Here is a 23,799-nt window from a genome sequence, read left to right on the forward strand (position 1 = left end):
GAGAACTATCCATGGAAAAGTCAGGCTGATAAAAATGAAAGAGACAGTGCTACCTCTGTCATAATTTACTCTATGGCTGCAAAAATCTGGATTACCACAAGATCATTGCAAAGAGGGTGAGTACCTTGTATGTCTTTGCTTCTATCTCATGATAATCTGGACTGTTGCACTCCAGGTCTGATGCTCCTAGCTTCCCTTTATCCTGTCTATAATTTTTAACAGTTTACATCTACAATCTGACTGAAATTAAGATTAGGAAAACTGTCATATGTAATTTAAATCACATACACAATCTTATTTTAAATAATTACATAAAGCTTTGTGTTTTATAATTCCTAACGAGTCTGTCGTATCTGGCTGCTCTAACATTGAAAATTTTGGTTTGCAGCTAAATATAGTATTTGTACTATCTAAAAACCGTAATCTAAAACATCTGCCAATGTAGTAGCCAACATGCTTATTTTTTGTACTGTATAATTTATATCTGCTCAAAAATGGGAGAAGGTTAAACTATGCAATTAATGGATTTCTGTTTGGCTCCTTGTACACATGAGGAACATATATGTGAAGATGAACAACAGTCAAATAGAGAATTAGTGTACTAGGCTGTGCCAGAACTTTATTAGTTCAAGGATGACATTTATGAAGCAAAACAGTATTTACTCATAAATGGCAAGTAAACGTCCATGTTATTTGATAGTCAAATATACTTAATTGCAATAATAAGATGGCTGCTTGGCACACATTTATGATCCTTGCCTCAGAAGTCACATGACTTTTTCTTTTTTTCTTTATATAGAAGAAATAATCTTAATTTCAAAAGTCTTAGAGAACTGTTGAAAATTAAATGCATTTCTATTCAAGTTTCATTTGAAACCATTTTAAATTTCTTTGGTTTTTTTTCTTATATAAAAATAGGCAACTGAAAGAAATATTCAGAAAGGATCTTAAAATATGCTGAAGCTCAAAATTACCACTTTCTATGCATAATTGTTATGGAAACAGTTCCTTAATGAAGCATATGTATATAGGTCAGTGGTGGGTTTATACCGGTTCGCTCCGGTTTGGGCAAGCCGGTAGCGGCGATGGTGAGCTGAGAGCGAACCGGTTCGCTCTGACCATCAGCTGGGCCCGCCTGCCCGCCCCTGCACTATACCTACCTATATTCATTCATTTTTAGCCCAACTGATAGGCGCGGCAGAGCGGATTGCTGCACCTCAGGTGTTCTGAAATGCAATGCGCTTGCGCGGAGTGAACCAATTATAACACCGGTTGAAACCCACCACTGATACAGGTAGTATCAGATGCAGGTAGTCTAGTATCAATGTAATTAGGACTAGCGCAAAGCAACACAGTCGCAAACTTGCAGTTCTGTCATCCCCATTGTTGTTGCTGGCAAATCCCATAGCCACAGCCCACAGTTCATGATCAATATTTGTGATCTGCTGCTGTCTTCCCCCATGACTTTGCTTGTCAAAGCCAGCAGTGAAGATCACAAACTGCAGCTACAAGGACCCATCATAAGTACTCCTCATTCGGCACCATCACAACTTTGAACAGTCGCTAAATAAGTAGAAATTACATGAGGTCTACCTTTATTGGTTGACATCTAAGTAAATGAAAAAGCCTTATGTAAAAGTAGGGACTTAGTGGCTAAGACGCTGAGCTTGTCGATTGAAAGGTCGGCAGTTCAGTAGTTCAAATCCCTAGTGCCACATAATGAGGTGAGTTCCCATTACTTGTCCCAGCTTCTGCCAACCTAGCAGTTAGAAAGAATGTAAAAAATGCAAGTAGAAAAATAGGAACCATCGTTGGTGGGAAGGTAACAGTGTTCCGTGCGCCTTTGGCGTTTAGTAATGCTGGCCACATGACTACATGTCACGTAGTCCAATCTTCGGACATCGCTGGCTCTTCGGCTTTGAAACGGACATGAGCACCACCTTCTGGAGTCGGGAACAACTAGCACATATGTGCGAGGGGAACCTTTACCTTTACCTTTAAAAGCAAAATACTAACATATAAGAAACAAAAACACCTTTAACTATACTACAACTTAACTCCACCTTTTCAAAACATTGTTACTTAAGAATAAATGTTTTAAATACAAAAAAAATTCATTGCCAAATTTCAGTGACCAGTCCTACTGCTAATGGGTTCAAGAGTCTGGCTGTGATAGCTGACCACCTGAAGATCTTGGTTTGCCCAGCTTCACTCGTCTGTTGTTCATTCAACAGACATTTTTAGCACTTTTTAGGCTTTGAACTGCAGTGAAAAGCAGTTCAAGAAGAGAGCCTGTTTAAGTAATATCTCCACTGGTGGTGGGGGAGGGCGAGAGGGTGGGAATCTGAAAGGCACAGAGCAGTGTATACTTACTGATTATAATGGTGAATATGTGACTGAGAGAAAGATGTAAAGGTCATAAATATGACCATTGATCACAAGCTTACTTTTTTTTTTATCACCATCATAATTGCAAATGGTCACTGTCCAAGACAATCATTAAACAAGGACTACCTGTATATATTTCTTATAGCAACTTGTAATTAGTTCTAGTATAACTAGCATCACGTACAGAAAGCTAATTTTCAACCTTCAGCACAATGAAGTGGGGTTTTTTTTCTCCCAGTGCTTTTGTCAAATGAAACAACTCTAGAGAGTTTCTTATTCTGGACTTAGTAACTTGTGAAATCAAAATTTGCAATCAAAATTGATAGGATTATGAGTGCCTGTCTGAAAATAATATATTTTGATGATTGTAGAGAACACCCGAGTTTCATAGGCATTATCTGAGCCTATTGGGCATCTGGGTATTCTCTAATAAATGTTACATGGTGTTTTACCTGTTAAACGTGACTACTGTGCAATACTACTCTTATGTTATCAAGTGAGAAGATTAGACTGATCAGTTATTTAAAGAGGTTCAAAGCAAAGGGCCTTAAATGAGGCTTTCTGAATCTGATACTCTAATGCATCTCTAAACATTTGAAGGCAAACTGATCAAATATTGGCTGATACTATCCCAGGTTACCTTGGGATATATCCAGTATAGTATGCATTTTGTGAATGTAGCCACATTATGCTTTCAAATCCTCAATGTGAACACTGATAGAAATCGCTGATATGCTATATCTGCTTGAATTGTGTAGATCATAAATAATGTGTCTCAGCAAGATTGTTTGTGGATAATACAAGGTGGGCAAGAATTAACGTTCCACAGCTCTATTTGTGCATCTAAAAGTGACTTTTACCGTTAGCTAAGTGATTCTCTTTAAAAGCTTATTGCATACATGGAGAAGAAGCATGGAGAGGCAGTTTCTGGGTTAGATTAAATTTTAGCCATAAATTTCCTGTGAATACAAGGCCAGCTCTTTGCTTCTTTTTCCCCTTCACAATTGGAAGTGACATTTATTTAGCTGAATAGGAAGGGCTTCACATTGTAAGTACTGACACATATCCTGTCATGGAGTTGTAACATTTCATCATGTTAGTTGACCTCTCCAAATATTTCCTGTGTTACTTCCAAGAAAGACAGCAAGTGAAAAACAGGGTTTGCTATCTCTCCTGTACCTATATCATGTTTAGAGACAGCTGCCATTGAACAACAGCCAAAATTGCTTACAAATTACCATATTTTACCTAAAGGTAACATTGCTAATCATTTAGACACTTAAGACTGTTTTTTCTAACATTAGAGCATTTCTCATTTGGTCCGAGACTGCTCTCAAATAACTTGAGTTGCAGTGTCAATCCTTAAGCATTGGGTTCCCTCAATTCTATTATTTTTTACATCGTTTTGAAGAATAACACCATGCAATCACTTAAGGATTTTGTAACAAGCAGCCTAGATGGGCCGAGAAATGACTATAATTCCATCCTAAGCAGCTCCCAGTCTGTATCTTTTACAACAGAATTCCCCAAGCTTTCCGGCTTTGTGGACCAGTGGAGGGAGGGAAAGGGGATAGTTCTGTGTGCGCGCAGTTCCATTTGTGTGAGCAGCGGGCACCCACACCTGCTGCGTAAATGGAGCACATGCACACAGGCTAAGCCGCTGCTCTGGGGATATGAGTGCACACTCGCACACTTGTTTTGCAACCTGGTTCCGAATGGCTCAAGGCCCCGTAATGGGCCACAGCCCAGGGGTCGGGGACTCCTCTTTTACAAACATCAATTTGGGTGGGAAGGTTTGCTATAGCATGGGTAGTGACCTTCAGATTTAAATTACGTTTCCAGGAACACCAACCAACATGGTTAGTTGTCACAGTTTACATGAATTACAGTCCAAAATATCTGTAAACCACCACTGATTTTATAGTAATCAAAAACTCTACAATATTTTGGCTTGAAATTGTTAGTATTATGTGATGAGTAAAATAACATATATATCATATATATAATGTAATGGTACATTAGAAACATAGTTTACAGATTGCATTATTTACTTTAAAAGATTGCTAAAATGATGGTCTGCTGAGCTAGCTAAAAAGAAAGAAATTGTGTGGTTTAGATAAACGATATCCATTTCTGAGGTCCGGTTCAGCATCACTTACCAAGGTCAATATAACTCAAAATAGATTTGTAATGAATATTCTTCCTATATTTACTATCACTGAGTGTTTCAGTACAATAAAAGGGAAAGTCTCCTTGAGATATATCATAAACCTAGGGCAGAAAAGAGGATTTCTGTGCAACACATTCCGTCCAAATGTGTTTCCTACTTGAATATTCCAGTGAGGGTGTGGCATTGGTAAGCAATTCTTGTGGATGGAGTTAATGCTGTATCCTGCTTTTATACCGGATAAGTAGTGATAGAATACTACGAAAGGTCACTGAAGAAAGTTGAAGGTTTAATTGTAAAATAGAGAATGGATTCACAGATCTAAGCTGGGAAAAGTAGGGATAAGGTCATGTGAAAACATCTATACAGGTAATCCTCAATTTATGACCACAACTGAGCCCAACATTTCTGTTGTTAAGTGAGACACTTGTGAAGTGAGTTTTGCCCCAGTTTACAACTTTTCTTGCCATAGTTGTTAAGTGAAACACTGCAGTTGATAAGTTAGTAACCCTGTTCTTAAGTGAATCTGGGCTTTCCCATTGACTTTGCTTGTCAGAAAGGTTGCACAATGACCTTGGGACACAGCAATGGTCATAAGTATAAGTCAGTTGCCAAGCATCTGAATTTTGATCACATGATCATAGGGCTGCTACAAAGGTCATAAGTGTGAAAAATGGTCATAAGTCACTTTTTTCAGTGCAGTTGTAATTTTGAACATCATAAATGAATTGTTCTAAATCAAGGACTATCTGTATTGCTAATAAAAATAATCTAACCTTAATTAGGAGTATGTACATAGATTTTAGAGAAATGATAAAATAAGAACACAAATAATTTTTAATTGATTGAAAAATGTTTATGTGACATGGAAAAGAAGGGAAAAACGTGTGGGAGCAGAAGAGGATACAAATACTTGGAAAAGATCAAACCGAATGAGCGGCCTGTATACATTCTGGCAGTGCTCTGTGTGGGTGTAAAGTTTTGTACTTAGCAGTGTTGAAACTTCTGCTAATTTTTCTGTTGTCATAGAAACTAGAGCATCCAGTTTCAAAGGTTCAATTTATTTTACTGTTTAGGGGAATTGTAAACATGGAGAATTTTTTAAAAAATCAAAGTGGAAGACTTAGTTATTTTCCATTTTTTATCCCATATAATTCACCTAATTAATCCTCCATGTACCCTCAGAGCAGGAGTGAAATCTACTTACCTTCCCTACCAGTTCGGAACTGCGCGCACGTGTCACGTGAGATTTTGGGACCCTCTGCACATGCACAAATCCTTCTGCGCATGCACAGAGGGTCAAAAACGATGTCCGGGTGGGTGGGTGGCGCCTCACCCTGCCACCGCTACCAGTTCACTGAACCATCCGCCGCCACTGCTACAGGTTCGCCACTGCTACAGGTTCGCCTGAACCGGTGCAAACTGGTAGCATTTCACTCCTGCCTCAGAGGACAAGAGTTAAAAGGAAACCAAACCTGGTTGGTGGCTCTACAAAATTGCTCCAGGTGAACCAAAAGCAATTTTCCAAAGTTGTCACCAGCAGCTTCCTAAATAAGTTTCCGGTTTGTTCAAAATGGTTATTGAATATGGCAACCTTTTTCAACTGTTCCCTATCAGATGTACTGTGACTAAAATTATGAACCAACATTGCCAAAGCAAGAAACTGGAAATTTAGCCTAGTTTGTAGTAAACTTGTTCAGGCTATTTATGTTTTAAACACATTAAAATTTTGCACCAGAAATATTAAAAAAATAGCATATCTTTCATTTTTTTTACTAGAAGATGATATTAGTCGTAATTGCCAGATCCAATGAAGTACAATAGATAAAACTGCTGGGAGAATCTAACTCTCTATTCTCCCAGCCTTCTCCTGTCTTCTCTGAGGATTAGAAGACTGCTGGCATTGGCTATTACTAGTATGTCTGAGAAAGGAAGGAAGAAATCTCAAAATCAGGCAAGATGACTTTCACAGAAAATACCACTGCACCCCCCCATTGAATAGATTTTTCCATTTATTTTCCAACAAACAAAAGTTGAAAATACTTTAAAATTTTAATATTCAGTGCAGAAAGCTGACTCTGAGAGACAAGGAGCAAGTTTTGTATACATCTGGCTTCCCCTGATCAGCATTTTATATACTTCTGAATATATTGATGGAAGAGAATATTTGTAGCTCGAGGTTGAACTGTGGGGTCCTTGGTGCTTTCTAGCTTGGTTGTTTTCTTTAGATGTTTCACTACCAAACAAAATAACATCATCAGTACTAGAAAGGTATGGAGTTTGCTCTCATTTTATATATTAGTGGTTTCCCCTGTCAGTGTTGGTGGGTGTGGTCTTGGTGATTCCTTGATCTGCTTGTTGTTTATTGTTAGGTTGTTTGAACCTGAGTTGGTATTTTCTTGATTAGGGTATTGTTTACTTCTTGATTATTGGTCCAGTGCTAAATTACAATAGCACTGAAAAACTGACTTACGATCATTTTTCACATTATCATTGCAGCATCTCGATGGTTGTGCAATTAAAATTCAGATCTTGTAACCTTCTCACAAACAAAGTCTGTGTTATTAACTTAACACCTGCAGTGATTCACTAACGAATTGGCAAGAAAGGTTGTAAAATGTGGCAAAACTCACTTAACAACTGTCTTATTTAGCAACAGAAAATTGGGGCTCAGTTGCGGTTGCAACCAAGTCTAGAACACACATGGTTCTAAGCCATAATTATCATTTATAAACCCCAATCAGGAGTTCATACAAAATACATGATCATTTTGCACAATATAGCCTTTGTATTTATTTTCAACCATCTGATATTATGAATTTGATAAGACACATATTTGAAGCAAGCAAAGATGCCTGAAAAATCTCACCAGTAAGTTTATTATGTTTGTCTTTTTCAATTGAACTCAGTAAGGGAAAGGTTCCCCACACACATATGTGCTAGTCGTTCCTGACTCTAAGGGGCGGTACTCATCTCCGTTTCAAAGCTGAAGAGCCAGCGCTGTCCGAAGACGTCTCCGTGGTCATGTGGCCTGCATGACTAAACGCCAAAGGCGCGTGGAACACAGTTACCTTTCCACCAAAGGTGGTCTCGATTTTTCTACTTGCATTTTTTACGTGCTTTCGAACTGCTAGATTGGCAGAAGCTGGGACAAGTAACGGGAGCTCACTCCGTTATGCAGCACTAGGGATCAAACTGCTGAACTACCAACCTTTCGTTCGACAAGCTCAGCGTCTTAGCCACTGAGCCACCATGTCCCTGTTTTGAATTCAGTACATTGGGTTAATGGTCTAATATATACCGTATTTTTCAGAGTATAAGACGCACTGGAGTATAAGACACAGCTTAGTTTTTTTGGGAGGAAAATGGGGGGGGGAATCTGCCTACCAGGTATTCATCTGGCTAGCGTCCTTAGTCTGGTCAGCTTCAGCACATTAGTTTGCTGGTTTTTTATCCCCTGCTTGGGGATAAAAAAACAGCTTCTAAGGCACAGCTGAGAGGAAGCAGCAATGAGAAAAGCAGGCAAAAAACGGGGGGAGATCGCTTCACTCGGCTAGCGCTAGTTAGGGCTGAAAAAAAAGCTTCTAAAGAACAGCTGAGAGTTGGAGCAAAGCATGGAGATCGCTTCACTCGCTAGCGCCTAGTTAAGGCACAGCAGAGAGTCGAGGGAGCAGGCAAAGTTGGAAAGATCACTCGCTAGTGCCTCATTAGCATCTCGTTAGGGCTGAAAAAAAGCTTCGAAAAAGCTACATTCGGAGTACAAGATGCACCCAAATTTTCAGTCTCTTTTGGGGGGGGGAAGGTGTGTATTATACTCAGAAAAATATGGTACATGCTTGGTTGGTAGGAACCGGAGTTGATCATTCAGCAATTTCTTGATAACATTTTATTATAAAGTTCAAAATGGTTCACAGTATTGGCTAGGTACCTTTAAGCATGTAAGAATTGCATTCCATTGGAATCAATGGAATGTACATACATTTGTTTAGGATTTTGTGCTAGCATTTTCTTCTGCAGATTTGGCATATTTTTTAAGATGCTTATTATTTGTGAAAAAAGTTCAACTGTCCTGGTGTGCTTGTTATTCAGAAAAAGTGGGGAGTCTATAGCATGGGCATGTCTGTTGTGGGCTTGAGATCATTCTAAACAGATCTTGCTTTTATGGGCTATAGACCATGATGTATTCTCAGCTGTGGCTTTGATTTGCAGTGACTCAACTAGGGCAGTGTTTGGACAGCAGAAATCCTGCTGATGAGATGAGTAAACTTCCACCCAAAACTCTAGGTGGTTTTACCATCTCCTCGCATACCATATGTAGGAGGATGCTGATTCCTTAAAATATGTGATGGAGAAAATGCTTATAGGGATAGTGCTGATGGGGTCAAAGAACCTTTTCAGAGTAATGGAATAACATGAAAAGTCCTTTTAGTAATCACTTTAAAAAAATCACTCTGTTATTTAAGACTGCAATTTCTGCTTGTAGGTCAGGGAAAAACTTTTATTAGATATTAGGAAGAATTCTTAGGGGACCAATTACTTCTTGGGGGACCAAAACTATGAAGAAGAGAAGCTTAATTTTTTAAAAAAAAAGTCTAGTTCTCTTCTATCTTTTAAATCAGAAAGCTGATTTCTGTTCAAGGAAGTTGATCTTGTGGGGTTAGTATCAGCTTTATCTTAGAAAAATGAAATAGCACATACTTTTGAAAACTCCCTAGCTGACATTCCCAACTGGATTCCCTTCCTATATATGAGAACCAAACTGAAAAAAAATAAATAGCTTGGCTGCTTAAGAATTACATCAGTAGGGAAACAAAGAATATAGTGGTGTTGCAAAAAAACCCAAAGCCTTGAAACTTGATTTTTTTTTTTTACTAAAACTTACGGATAGTCAATTAGAAAAGAGTCATGGATGATTGTTTTTATATATGGCAACTGCAATGAGGCTATGATACTCAGAAAGCTAGAAGTACACAGAATACCCATAATAGAAGAATGGATCATTAAAATATTAGAGCTTGCAAAATGGTGCAATGGCATATTTGATTAAAGTAGGAACAACAATTAAGATATAGAAGACTGGAAACCATTTATGGACTTTTTGCCGAAAATGGATTAAAATGAATTTATGCTTTTGGGATTCATTAATTTAAAAAGGTTGTTTATGGGAAGAAAAAAACCATGATATATAACTTGGGAGGGTGGAAATGTTTATAACTGCTGCAAAAGACAATCAGAGGTTGCTTCTGTAGATGTCTTTCTTTTTCCTTTCCTTTTGTTGTCTTTCACTTTTTCTTTTATTTTTTAATATTGGTCTTTTCTTAAACTTTTTGTGTTTCTGTAGTTTTTTCAATCTTATGTAAAATGTTCTTTTAATAAAAATTACATATAACAAATCCAAAGCCTCTAATGGAAACATCCATACATATGTTTAAATGTTGTTTCCTTCTGAGTTGCACACAATGAGTTGTGTTTTGCTTCCTTTTCAGAAAAGGCGGCGGCGGATCGATCGGAGTATGATTGGTGAGCCAACAAACTTCGTTCATACTGCTCATGTTGGTTCAGGAGATCTCTTTAGTGGAATGAATTCGGTAAGTGCATTTGCCAGGAATCCAGCAAGGTTAGAGACCTTATTCTTGAACATTATATTTTGAAATAATATTTCTGTCCTGCTGCCGTGCAGATACGTTGGATTTCAATCTCCGTAATTTCCAGATAGCTTTGGTTATACTTTCTGGAAATCATCAGTATTAAATTCCTACAGGAAGATGGCTTCATGATGGAAAAGGATATATTATACCTTTTAGATTTATAACTATATCTAAAAGGAAAAAAAATGAAATAATTTGAAAATGGGACAGGAATTATTAGTAAAGAAAAGGAGAGAGGAATTTTCAGCACATCATAGGAATCCATTTACTAAGGGATAATATGTTTCTAATCAAGAAATGCTTCTCCAGAGGCAACTAAAAATATATCCATGATGTAATTGCATTTCAGTTTTTTCCTTTTGTTTACTCTGTAGACATCATTGAGATCAGTGCAGCTTACCCCAAGGAATTCTGCATTTGTGTGTGGTGCATTAAAATCGTTGTAAAAACATCTGATAATAAATACGTATGTCAAAATTAGGGTATGGTACTATATAGAGTAGCCTTCACATACAGCAAAGTCTTTAAAAGGTAAATTTCAATCATCATTTTTAATGGCATTATAAGCATGTTGAAAACAAGCTACAGCAAGTGAGTTCTTTTGCTTACCTTCTTTCATGTAATATTGCCACAAGGAAGAATTTGAAAAGTTACCTGCTTGCTTGCCTAAAAATGTTTCATTTTTTTTGTTAGCCATATTTTTTAAAAGTATGATTAATGTCATTTGGGACGTTTAAAGTAAAGTAAAAAGCATGTAGTTGGGAGCCCAGCATATTTAAGCAAAATATCAATACATTAATCATAGTTTAGTGTTTGGACAATGCACTAAACATTCTAGGATTCAAGAAATACATAAAATCTGTAGAATGCTATCTGTCTAATGTAACAGAGAAAGTGTTTTACAGTGCTATATCTGTTGTTTTTGTTCACACGTGTAGTCTCCGGTTTCATTATCAGGGAATAAGCTGTTTGTGTTGGTGATAGGTCACAGCCAATAAGTGTGTGTGTGTGTATATGTGTGTGTGTATATACATACACACACACACACACACACACACACAAAATCATCACTTCTTGATTACAGCACTTACATATTTGAATTCAAATGTTATGAAAAAGCACATCTAGCCATCTTTCTGGTGCCATCTTCTAAAGTCATGCAGCTTCCTGGCTTAGAACTCCATATGTCACCTCTGGGTGAGACTGGGTGGCATATAAAAAATTATAAAATAAAAATAAATAAATAAATATGTCCAATGTGGCTATAAATAGGTTTTTGTGCAGTATTCTAGCCCATTGAAGCTATAAGAAAATTTATGTTGCTTGTTGAGTTGTTAAGCTCTCCCTCAATGTTAACATGTGCCTGACATATAGACATTTAAGAAAGGAAACAAGGAAAACCCACATGATCTTGCATGCTTAGCCACCAGTCTGTCCCTTGACTCTCTGAATACAACAGCATACAAATAGCATGCAAATGAGCTTCGGTCATAAAATAATGTACATGCATCTGTTGGGTGAAATTGAAGAGAAATTGAAATAGTAAGAGATTCCTTTGGAGCTAATTAAATTTTGGGACAGCAAAAAACTTAAGTTGAATATTGCATGAAAAAGAAAAGCACAGAATTCTGTAATATCCTTTTCTTATATGTTTGGCTGTATATATTAATGAGTAATATGGTTGACTTTGTACAAATTTTCTACTGATTAAATAGAATAGAATAGAATGAATAGAATAGAATGAAATAGAATAATAATGTTATTGTCACTTTGAATGTATACTAATCGGCATACATTGAAATGAAATTTCGTTGCATACAGCACTCAAAGGGTCACCACCTCCAATATAGAATTCAAAAAAAGAAAGAAAGAATTCAAGAAATATCACATTATAGTTGACCATACTTTCTATAACAAACAAAACCATCATGGTTTTGTTTCTTTAGGTGAGCTCAATTCAAAACCAAATGCAGTCCAAAGGAGGCTATGGAGGAGGCATGAATGCAAATGTTCAAATGCAGCTCGTGGATACAAAGGCAGGATAACTGGGGCATCTTTCCAGTAAGTATTACACACTTTCCACATTTTAACATCTTTCTCTTCTGACTTCCAGAGACACAAATGTATGGGACAGCAAAGTCATTCATAATTGCTACCTCAAAACTATATGCCCGTGATGGCGAACCTATCATACATATTGGTGAGCACTTGAGTGTTGCCCTAGTTCAGCTGCAGTGCACATGTGCATGTTGGCCAGCTGATTTTCAGGCCTTCTGGGCCCACCGGAAGTCAGGAAACAGGCTGTTTCTGGCCTCCGGAAGACCTCCGGGGGTGGTAGTGGGAAAGGCCCGTTTTTGCTCTCCCCAGGCTCCAGAGGCTTTTTAGGAGCCTGGGGAGGTTGAAAACCACCTTCCCCCCCACCCCGGAGGCCTTCCAGAGACTGGAAACGGCCCATTTGCTGACTTCCGGTGGGACCGGAAGGCCTGTTTTTTTGTCTCCCCAGGTTCCAGAGGCTTACTAGGAGCCTGGGGAGGGTGAAAACGGCCTTTGCCACCCTCCAGAGGCCCTTTTTGGCCTCCGGAGGGCCTCTGTGGGGGTGGGGAAGGCTGTTTTCGTCCTCTCCGGGCACCAAGAAAGCCTCTGGAGCCTGGGGAAGGCAAAAAACAGGCCTACCGGGCCCACTGTGCCATCATGTGCCAAAAGCGGGGGTCACGCGGGGGGGTCGCACACGCATGCATGGAACACATTGAATTATGGGTGTGGGCATGCACGCACGCGACACACAGCCCCACGCTCCCCCACGCTTTTGGCACGCGATGGCAAAAAGGTTAGCCATCACTGCTATATGCAATGTACATTTTGGTGTATTTCATACTGATTTCACACATACATTTATCAAAACCGGCCTTAGCTATTTGAGCCTCTTAATTATTATTTCATTAATTAATTATATCTTCTTCAATATTTGTCTCATACCAAAATCAGAATTAACAATGGAGGAAGTTGGAGGAGGGCACTGTAGTAAAACATCATGTTGCAGACCTCGATCGCTTTCTACATCATAATAGCAAACTTTCAATTACTTGTTTTGGTGGTGGCTTGCAGTGAAGTGCTTAAGGCTGCGGATAGGAACTGTTGCTTCCTAGAAGCTTCTTGCTCCTCTTCCCATTCTACCTTATCTTTCCCCCTCCCTCCAAATGCTGCAAAGAAGACTCAAAAATTCACTGCTGCTGTTTCCAGTAATGACATATTATCACCAGATGAATTTCTGCAGTCTCCAGCAAATCAGGAGATGAAGTTGCAGTCCCTAACCACTCAATACAGGTAGTCCTTGATTTACAACAGTTCATTTAGTGACCGTTCAGAGTTACAACATCACTGAAAAAAGTGACTTATGACCATTTTTCACATTTGCGACCATTGCAGCAGCCCCATGATCACATGGATCAAAATTCAAGACGCTTGGCGACTGACACATATTTATGACGGTTGCAGTGTCACGGGGTCATGTGATCCCCTTTTGCAACCTTCTGACAAGCAAAGTCAATGGGGAAGCCAGATTCATTTAACAACAGTGCTACTAACTTAACAACTGCATTGATTCACCTAACAACTGTGGCAAGAAAGGGGGCAAAATTCACTTAACAAATGTCTCAAGAATAGAAATGTTGGGCTCAATTGTGATTATAAATCAAGGACTATCTGTACTGTCCACTGCTGTCCCTTACATTATAGCATAAAGAGAACACAAAGGTATTTATACTTTCAGATAATAGAGTCACATGATCATGTACCATGACAATATGCTAAACACTTTTTCCTTTATATTGGGGATGGAAGATGTTCAGCCTATAGATTATTCCAGGGGTGGGCAACTGTGGCCCTTTTACAACCTGTGGACTTCAACTTCCAGAATTCCTGAGACAGCCAAGCTGTCTTAGGAATTCTGGGAGTTGAAGTCCACAGGTTGTAAAAGGACCACAGTTGCCCATCCCTGGATTACTCCTATCTAGTTTAATCAAGCCAAGATGCAGGTCTCTCCAACTCCCTTTCTCAGATACAATCTGTTGCATTTCTTCTCTGTGAATAGAGAAAAGGACTGTTTCATCACGGATACACAGAAGAATCAGGTCCTTACCTTGTCTTCCTCTGGCTTCTGTATGCACATCCCTGTTTGGAGAAAGGGACTACCATTTTCTGCACATATAAATATAATATCCAGCAATATTTTTGAACTGTGCCTGTAACATAGAAAACCAAAGTGATATTGGACTCTAGCTCTGTCTGCTGCTAGTACTTGGCCACTGATGCTCTTTATGGATGCCATCATAACCATATTAGCAAACCATCTGCCCAACCTATTCTCAATATATATTGCTGAGTTATCTACTTAGAGTGGGGAAATAGAAATTGTATAATATCGTTGCAATGTGGGATAGGTCACAAATGGTACGACGAGGGGAAAACCCAAGCTATCCTTGATGAACTTGAGGACTGTTAAATAGTGTCATTGGTGCAATGAACATAAGTTTGGGTAAACTCCAGGAGACAGTGGAGAACGGGGAGGCCTGGTGTGTTGTGGACAATGGGGTCATGAAGGGTTGGGCATGACTTAGTGACCAAACAACTACTATAGTTCTGCCCTACTTAAAATTGTTTTATTCATTCTTTGCTCTATTTTTCACAGGTACCTGCAAATTTCTATACTTTGTTCCTGTGTCCCTCTCCTTTATGCCTTGGTGACTGCTTCCTGTGCTCATGATAAGAGAAGTTGATGGCCCATCATCCACCCTTCATGATTATTATGCCATTCAGACATTCCTGTTCTGCTGTGAGGCTGACATTTATCAGACTGGTTGTGCCTTTAAAGTGGCAAGCTTTCATTTCACTACCAAAACATCTGTGGACATTGTACTGGTTGACCTGTTTTTTGAGCTTCTAAAACTTTTACTCTCAGTATTTTGAAACAATATTTTGAGCAATCTAAATTCTAAACAGACAGGTTTGGTGTTGGGTTGACCCTCGTTTTGTACTTCCTCTGCAAACCCTTGATTATACCATTCTCATCCTTTCATTGTTGTTGTTTATTACTTCTTTCTTTGTAATTAGAAGCAAGCAAGTTTCTGTTAATATCTTGTGTCTGTCATTGTTGATATAGATCTATTTTTTTTAAAGGTCTGGGACCTGCAAGCACAACAAACATTTCACACAGTCAGAAATCAGGAGTATATGAGTGTATGACCGCATGCTATGTGAATTTGCTTGGTATGGTGGCCTGTTGGATGCCAAAAACATTATTTTTATTTTTAATGCTTGTTCTTGGAGATGGATGATGCTAAAGTTGGTGGAAAAAATGCAGTGGTACCAGACTATGCCAATCTCTCTAGGAAAAAATGGACTTGTAACTCTTAGCTGCTTTGGAAATACGTCTTAGATTTTTAATCCAATTCATCTTGAAATAATAAAGAGAGAGTCTGCATTCAGAAGACATTTTGGTGTAAATGTTCAATATATTTATTTTGGAAGAGCTGACCTCAAGATTGTAAACCAGTGTGGTAACGTACAAAGTAAATATTGTGGTGGCGCTTTTGTCTAGTTAAGAGGCATTGTTATGTTGGCTGCTTTTTCTTTTTTCTTTTACAGTGCTTAATTTTAGGCTTTTCCAGCATTACCAGTAGCAGCATGATGAACTGCCTGCAATATTATAGCTGGAATTTAGTTGAACTCTCTAAATAGTTGGCAGTTTCCACATACTAAATATTTAGGGGCCCATGTAAGTTGCTAAGACCAACATAGTAACCTAGCAGGAATGGATATCAGTGAAAACAACATACAGGGTGGCTTTTTGCTATATTGGTGAAGAAGCCTTTTGCTCAGGTTCCAAAGCATGTTTCTTTCACAAAGTGTGAAAACTGTGTTTTAATATTGCACTGTTTTTTTATGTTATTTTATATTTTGTTAAGTGGTCTATTTTTGTCTTCCCCATACTCATGCCTCCTTTGTCATATTAAATTAAAACAGTTGATTGAGTATTAACAACATAATTTTAAGACACATTTAGAATCCTCCGCATCATTTTTTAATATCTTAACTGGCAAATAGAGTAACTGAGCCTAATTGGAGAAATTCTTAATGTTACAAGTATTTGCTGCATATTTGGGGAAACAAGACGATGCAAGAACTTTAAGCAGTTGTCCCCAAAACAAAAGATTATATAGTAGCATTGCTTTGTAGTTAATGCTTATTGCTACTTTCTCCACTGCCATTTATAATTTGTAAGGGGAGACTAGAGAATGAGGGAATATCATACTTACAGCTTTTTAAAAAATAAATGAATTCCCTAAGAGTTTTGAAATTATTAACAATTGTTCATTGGAAATAGAAGAATATCTTTATCTACAACCACTTTTGAGCCCATACCCACTGAGGAAGTAATCTATGTAAATATCTCTTAGTCAAAGCAGTAGTTGAACAAATATATGAAGACTGCTGCTGCACAAAAATCCATATTTATGGGCTGTGTCCAGAAGACATTCCTGGTAGAGGCAGCCAAATAATACAGATGAAAATATAATTTTGTTGGGGAAATTTTCATTTCAGGGAGTCCAGGGAGATGCCTTTTACTGTTGGGGCCAAATACACAGGCAGCTTAGTAGTTGCCAAGATCAGGATGTCAAATGCATACATTTTCAAAAGTGCTCTTCAAAGTACTCTATGATATCTTTCCATATGATAGCTGTCTAAATATATTGGACTGCACATTATCCCTGAAATCATAAACATTAGCTACTAGTCAAGGGAACTGTAGTTCAAAAGAGAGCATCAGGTTGGGGAAGACTGTCCTGGGGTTTCAGATTAAATTTCACTTTATTCTGAACTGATAGAAAAGAATTCTGGGAAGAATTTTTGATCAAAAAATAGTCATCATCTTCAGCTCAGTCGCCAGAAAAGAGAGACATATTTTTATAACAAACATACATTTTTGTACATTATGTTCATTCTTAAATAATGTAAGTTCAATGTTGTCTTGTAGATATTAAAAGGAAAATATTGACCTTTGATTCAATAAATGTTTTCTTTCAGTTATTGGTTTTCCTATTTCTTTACCATAATCAGTACCTATTTGCTGGGACAAAGAGATCTGAAAAACAATGTCGTTGTTTCAGATTTTTCTGAACTGATGGTATGGTAAAGGTGAAAGAAAGGTATTGCGATATAGCTGTTCTCTTTTCACATATCTGCACACGGTACAAATTTTATATGACCCTTAAAAGGAAGGAAGTTCAATAAACTGCAGTCAGTTTCTTGAACATAAATTCTTAATCTGCCTTTTCTATATGTATCAAATCCAGTGAATATTTACAGGTAGTACTTGACTTACAACAGTTTGCTTAGCGACCATTCAAAGTTACAACAACATTGAAAAAAATGACTTATGACCATTTTTCACACTTATTCCATTGCAGCATCCCCATGGTCATATGATTTACATTCAGATGCTTCAAAACTGACTCACATTTATGACGGTTGCAGTGTCCCAGGGTCATGTGATCACTTTTTACAACATTCTGACTAGCAAAGTCAATGGAGGAGCCAGATTCACTTAACAACCATAAGACTAATTTAACAACTGCAGTGATTCACTTTACAAATGTGGCAAGAAAGGTTGTAAATGGAGCAAAACTCATGTAACAAATTTCTCACTTAGCACCATAATTGTGGTCGTAAATCGAGGACTATGTGTATATGCCACTTCTTGCTATAAAAATATCAAAGAGTTTGACAGAAATACCAACAGAAAATTAATACATGTTAAAATTAGCTCATTAAATAAGAGAAGTGTGAAGACCAACTTTCCTTGAGAGCTCCAAGCCTTTTTCAGACTATATAGGAAATATTAGATTTGCCTGTCACTGGAAGTGGTCTTAGTATCTGTAGGATTTTTGTTTCCAAATAAAACCAGTTGAAGATCTGTTATAAACATGATAAAGCACTATATATTTCAAGCTCACAATCTTTTAGTTACTTGGAAATGACTCCCAAAGATTTCCAGAGATTTGTTTGTGAAAAAATAATAAGTACACTGTGCAAGCTTCTTATATTGTATTCAGTTTCTTCTGCCTTTTCTCCAACAGTGTAAAGACTTGCTTTAAATTGAAATGCAGACTTGTTGCATAGCTGCGATACAAATGAACTGTATAGTATTAGATATGATATTAAACATGTTAAATTATTTGAATAGCTCGACTTCACAAAATCTATTCCTCCACAAATATTATTATTGTTACGTATTATTTAGAAAAATTTCAATTCCTGAAATCTCATGATAGTTTCTAATAAAACAAATGTTGGTTTTTAATTACTGTTAACTAAAGCAAATGATAATGAGGAAAAAAAGAAAGAAAAGAAACATTAAAAAAGTTCGTTCAGAGCAAATGAATAATAAATATCATGTTGGTTTGATTAACCTTAGATACAGTATATTTTGTTTCCAGTTATCAAAGCTGTTCAAGAAGTATTTTGTTGCTAATGTGGCCAACAGGTATATGTATTAATGACAAGTCCAGTTAATAATTACCGTACTCTTAACTAAGAAATATAAATCACAAGTCGGAGCAAAACTCTGGTTGCAAAACAGGTATCTCTTTAAATAGATAAATCTCCTGTTATTGTTTCAATCATTTTACTTAGTGATTTATAGTATTTTTATATCACTTTTCATTTAAAAAATGAAGCACATTATAGTTTAAAAGTCATTGTAATAATTGCAATGAATAGTTTAAAATAATAAAAACTATACCAACAAAAATAGAGAAGTTTATTTTTTAAAAAATAGGGAGATAAACGGTTTAGGCAAGCAAGAAAGAGATAAAGAGATAACATCCTCCTGATTTCAGCAAAATCCTTCCATTCAATGAGTTTGCCTAATTGTTTTTTGGAAAGTGGTTCATAAAAGAGTTGATAATGCTGCTTAATCATTAAAACAACTGACAGCTGTCAATGTCAGCACAGGAGGATTTCAGTTCAATAATTCTATTCACCTTGTTTTCAAGCATATCTATAAACAGACTGGAATTATGTATGTTATACACATCTTGAGATAAACATTTTAAGATTTAAACTAAACAACAGACCTTTGGGAATTTTTGTATTAATGCCAATTTGCAGTGGCCTATTGTCTTATTCAGCAGTCTCACAGTTTATAATCTAGCATCCTTCTGTTTTGGGGAATTATTATCCAGCTAAGAGAGCAACTTTAATTTTTCTGTTGCCAGTCGAGTCCTAAAAGAATTTGAAACTCACGAGTGTTCTTTAGCTAGCTCAACTTTATACATATATATTCAAAGAAAACTGATTCTTAGTCTTAGTATATCTAGGTGAACCTTTCACCCCACCCCCCCACCCCCAATTGTTAGGTTACTTTTTTTTTTTTCAGAAGCTAATCTTTTGGAAAATCTTTACAATTTGTGATTCTTTAAAATAAAGGATTTGTTATCATTATCACCAATCCTGAGAATAAAAACTATTGCTTTCAAAGATGAATGGAACAATGGAGACAGCTTCTAAAATCTGCTATTTTTCACTCATCAGTCTTCCATGTGCTATCAAAAGTCACAAACTGAATGCTCAATAAACTCTACTCAGTTCTCATTAAGCTCAGTGATAAGATTCACAACTCACTATAAATCACAATGTGCTTAGTTTGGATTAGTTGCATCGGAATCCAGATATGATGGCTTGTAAACTATTGTTTACACTCTGTGTGTGTGTGTGTGTAAAATTATAAGGTGAAAATGGAAATTTCAGCAAAAAATCCAGCCCTAGTTGTGGTGCTTTTTTACTTCACAAAAGGAACATGTTCAGGAAAAAAACAATTGTAATAAGGATGCCTCTATACATTCGGTCTAGCTTAGACATACAAAAGTTTTTCCCAAGATCATGGACCTTGGAAACAAAAGCCTCCAATTACAGCCTGCTAGACTGATGCCAGCATTGGTTTTGTACCGTATATTGTATACCTGTACTCAGAATTTAAAACAGACTATAATAGGAAGTACTCTTAAGATCAATGAATAAAAGCTCCAACTTTAGAACGGAGGAAAGATATACAAGCTAAGATACATGCATAATATTACAGTGGCTTCTATGATAAGAGAAATGAAAATTACACTGCAAGGATTTATGAACGTAAAAGCATGTCGATTAGAAATAACATATATTAATCAGTACTTCTAATTAGAGCAGATGTTCCAAAAGATAGGTTATCACAAAACATAACACAGAAATGTTAATACCATATATCTGGCAGTCTCTTTATAAAGATGTGCTGATAAGGAGAATTTATATGTGCTGATAACAGCTGTTTAGTGCAAAACAGAAAATTGTGCTGTTTCATTCCAGTGTAACAGTAGGAGCTCCTCTGCTTGAGTTCATAGCAAACACAGGCATATTTCTGGCCTACTTTTCATGAATTTTGACCTACTTGTGACAACTCCTATAAAGTACCGCCAGAGAAACAACACAGTTAACTTGTGCAGTCCAGAGATACCTTGGGCGGTTCTTTTGAGACATATTTACAACCTCTTAGAAATTGAGAATATGCTTTGGTCCCGGAGGATCTAAGCCAGTGTTTTCCATCTATATAAAATATAAGCTATATAAATGGGAGCTAATAATTTATTGTTGCATTTACATCCCATCTTTTCTATGAGAGCTGACCCACCCACTCGCATGATTTGTTCTCTTTCCTTCCATCCACCCCAGATAAACTTGTATAGTAGAATGAGCTGAGGGTGGGTGATCGATGCCGAGCCGGCGGAACAAAGAGGGCTGGCGTTGGGGGAGAGCAACGGGCAGCGGCAGAGAACCGGGCTTCGGAGGAAGGGAATTCACCAGCAGAGGAGCCTGGAAAGAAAAAAAGGGGGGAAAGCAGGGACGGGGAAAAGGAAACGGTTAGCGACAGAAAGGAGCCGAGGGAGAGCCAAAGAATGGCGGGAAGGCGCGCAGACAGAAAAAGAGGAAAGGCGGCGGGGGGGGGGAGGGACTTGTTGAAGGAGCGCGAGGGTGCTCTGGCCTCTTTGGGAATGAATGAATAAATGAATGAGCAATCCCGGCCAGATCACCTTTTTTTTTTAATTATTATTATTCCCAGACGGACGAGGTATTCAGAAGCTACAATCAGGTGTCTCTGGGAAATAACCAAGCTTCAAGTCTTTTGAATATGCAGTGATAATTAAGGAATCACGCAGCCAATTAATGAAGAAAAACATGCACGTGTTCGCGAAGCCTTGCCTAAGGATAGAACAGGAATGTCGTTCCATAGCTGGCCCGGAGCAAGGATACCTCTGATAGGGCACTTAAGGAATTGAATTGAATTGAGATGCTCTCAGCGGTGAAACAAACAAACAAACAAACACAGATCAACTATCTAAGCTTGTCCTGACATTATTTAAGTAAGGAGTCCTTTAAAAAAAAAAGATTTTTACCCTGCTTTTTTTTTCATATAGCACTCAAAGCAGCAAAATATATCAATAAACTTTCCTGCTGTTTTCTCCACCCCAACAATCCTGTGAGATGAGTTGGACTGAAAGACTGGCCCAAAGTCCCACCCAGCTGGATTTTCATGCAGTGATGATAAATATCAGCAGGAGAATTAGAAGTGACATGAGGTAGAAATCAGCTTTCCAACATGAGTTACTCATCAATGTTTTTAATATAAGTGTATTGACCTGAATTTGTTTATAAAGACTTACAGGTTTCAAATGCTGAGTGAGCAACCTGCAATAAAGCTATGAAGAGCTCTTGACATTTTAACTCTGAGCCAATAACAGTGCTGAAGTCTTGAGAGAGGCAGTGCTCCCAGCAGAACAATAAATTTCATAGACTGGGGAGATGTGGAAGAAAATACAGGAAACCTGTATATTTTTTACTAGGATTGACAGGAGCCATAATAATTTAAAAAGCGTAGGCTTTATGAAAGCATTGATTATTGCGAATCTGCATTTCACAGCTGCCTTTTTCTTGTTTTAATGAGAAAATTTCTCTTTTTAAAAAAATCACTAATTTCTGCTGACATGCTGTGTTATCTGTTTCTAACAACCCCCCCCCCTTTTTTTTTTAATCCCTTGTGAAGGCTTTGAGCTTGAAAAGCAACAGGGAGGGAGATTTTTCTCAAAAGTTCAATGCAAATGTATTTTCCACCTGAGGTTACTCTAATCCTTTCAAACTGAATGGCATCAGCATACTATCCGCAAGGGATTATACAGAATAAGCAGTGGGAACTAATGAACTTAAAATACCAGGATCTCTTTTAATGCAAATGAGCTTAGCCGTAAAGAATGTGGGAGAAGAAGTAAAACCTAGCATTAAAATGTACATTTTTTTCCCAGTTAGGACTCAAGTTTGTTCTTCATTAATTCATTCAACCAGGTCAAGTTTATTAAAAAGTTATTTATGTTAAGCGCTTATGGTAAAACAATACTTTACTTTAGTACTGTTTTGCTAAATTCAATGTATTGAATTTATAGTTCTATTGAATTTGTGCCTGAATAAATACATTTCAGAATTCAGCCCTTTAATGAAATACGTTATAACTTAATATAATATAATATACAATATAAGGGTTCTGATTTGGAAACCATAGTATTCAATAAAAGCTCAAGAAATTTTACACGAGACAACTATCCTTTAATTCCTATTTTTTTCACCACATCTCATTTCTCTTATTAAGACAGTGGAGTTATAATGTAATCTGAATTTATATGCTTAGTCCTATAGAAGTCTACTTGTTTGGCTTAGTGAGTGATTTACATTATTATTTTTTTCATGCTAAAACTATTTGACAAATTATTATTCATTTTCCCTTTATTAATAGTAGAACCAAATTAAACTTGATCTATAGTAGCTTTTTCCAATCCGTACTCAACTTGGCTAAACTTGAAAATTCCTGATGGCAGTTCGTGTTGGTAAATCTCTATGCTGGGGGTGTCAAACTCGCAGCCTGCGGGCCGGATGCGTCACACACTGGCCACTCCCACCCCTGTTTTAGTGAAGGGGAAAAAAGTCACGATACATCACATGAAGAAAAGATGGCGCCACAAGTTTGACACCACAGCTCTATGCAATAGAAAGAAGACATCCAATGAACACAGTACATGTTGCAGCCCATATCTGGGGAAGCTTTCACACAAAAATTATTATAAATATGATCATTATATTGCACTAGGTCTGTTTTGTGATGTAGTGATCTGTCTCCCAGGCTGAATAATAGAAGAATACTATTTTTAGTATTTTCTGTGCATCCAAGGGTCTTCACTGAAAGAATACTTAGACCATGCACAGATAGTCCTCAACCTACAACCATTTGTTTAGTGACCGAAGTTATAATGGCACTGAAAAAAATGACCATTTTTCACACTTATGACCATTGTAGCATCCCTGTGGTCAGTTGATCAAAATTCAGACGCTTGGCAACTGTATTTATGACAGTTGCAGTGTCATGGGGGTCAAGCAAAGTTAATGAGGAAACATGTTCACTTAACAACCATGTTACTAACTTAACAATGGCAGTGATTCATTTAACAGCTGTGGAAAGAA

The 23,799-nt window shown here is 37.4% G+C and overlaps 1 protein-coding gene across 2 annotated transcripts in view; it reads left to right on the plus strand.

The window, feature by feature from the left end:
• Window positions 1-17,289, plus strand: part of CDC42SE2 (CDC42 small effector 2) — a 63,801-nt gene extending 46,512 nt beyond the window's left edge. For both annotated transcript variants that reach the window (XM_034410015.3, XM_034410016.3), the window contains exons 3-5: window positions 10,042-10,143; window positions 12,150-12,264; window positions 14,891-17,289. In XM_034410015.3, coding sequence (XP_034265906.1) covers window positions 10,042-10,143; window positions 12,150-12,248 — 201 coding nt within the window. In that variant the 3' untranslated portion in view covers window positions 12,249-12,264; window positions 14,891-17,289. The remainder of the gene's footprint in view (window positions 1-10,041; window positions 10,144-12,149; window positions 12,265-14,890) is intronic.
• The last annotated feature ends 6,510 nt before the right edge of the window (window positions 17,290-23,799 follow it).

Source organism: Pantherophis guttatus, chromosome 2 (genome assembly GCF_059756535.1).
Source record: "Pantherophis guttatus breed Tessera chromosome 2, ASM5975653v1, whole genome shotgun sequence".
Lineage (NCBI taxonomy): Eukaryota > Metazoa > Chordata > Lepidosauria > Squamata > Colubridae > Pantherophis > Pantherophis guttatus.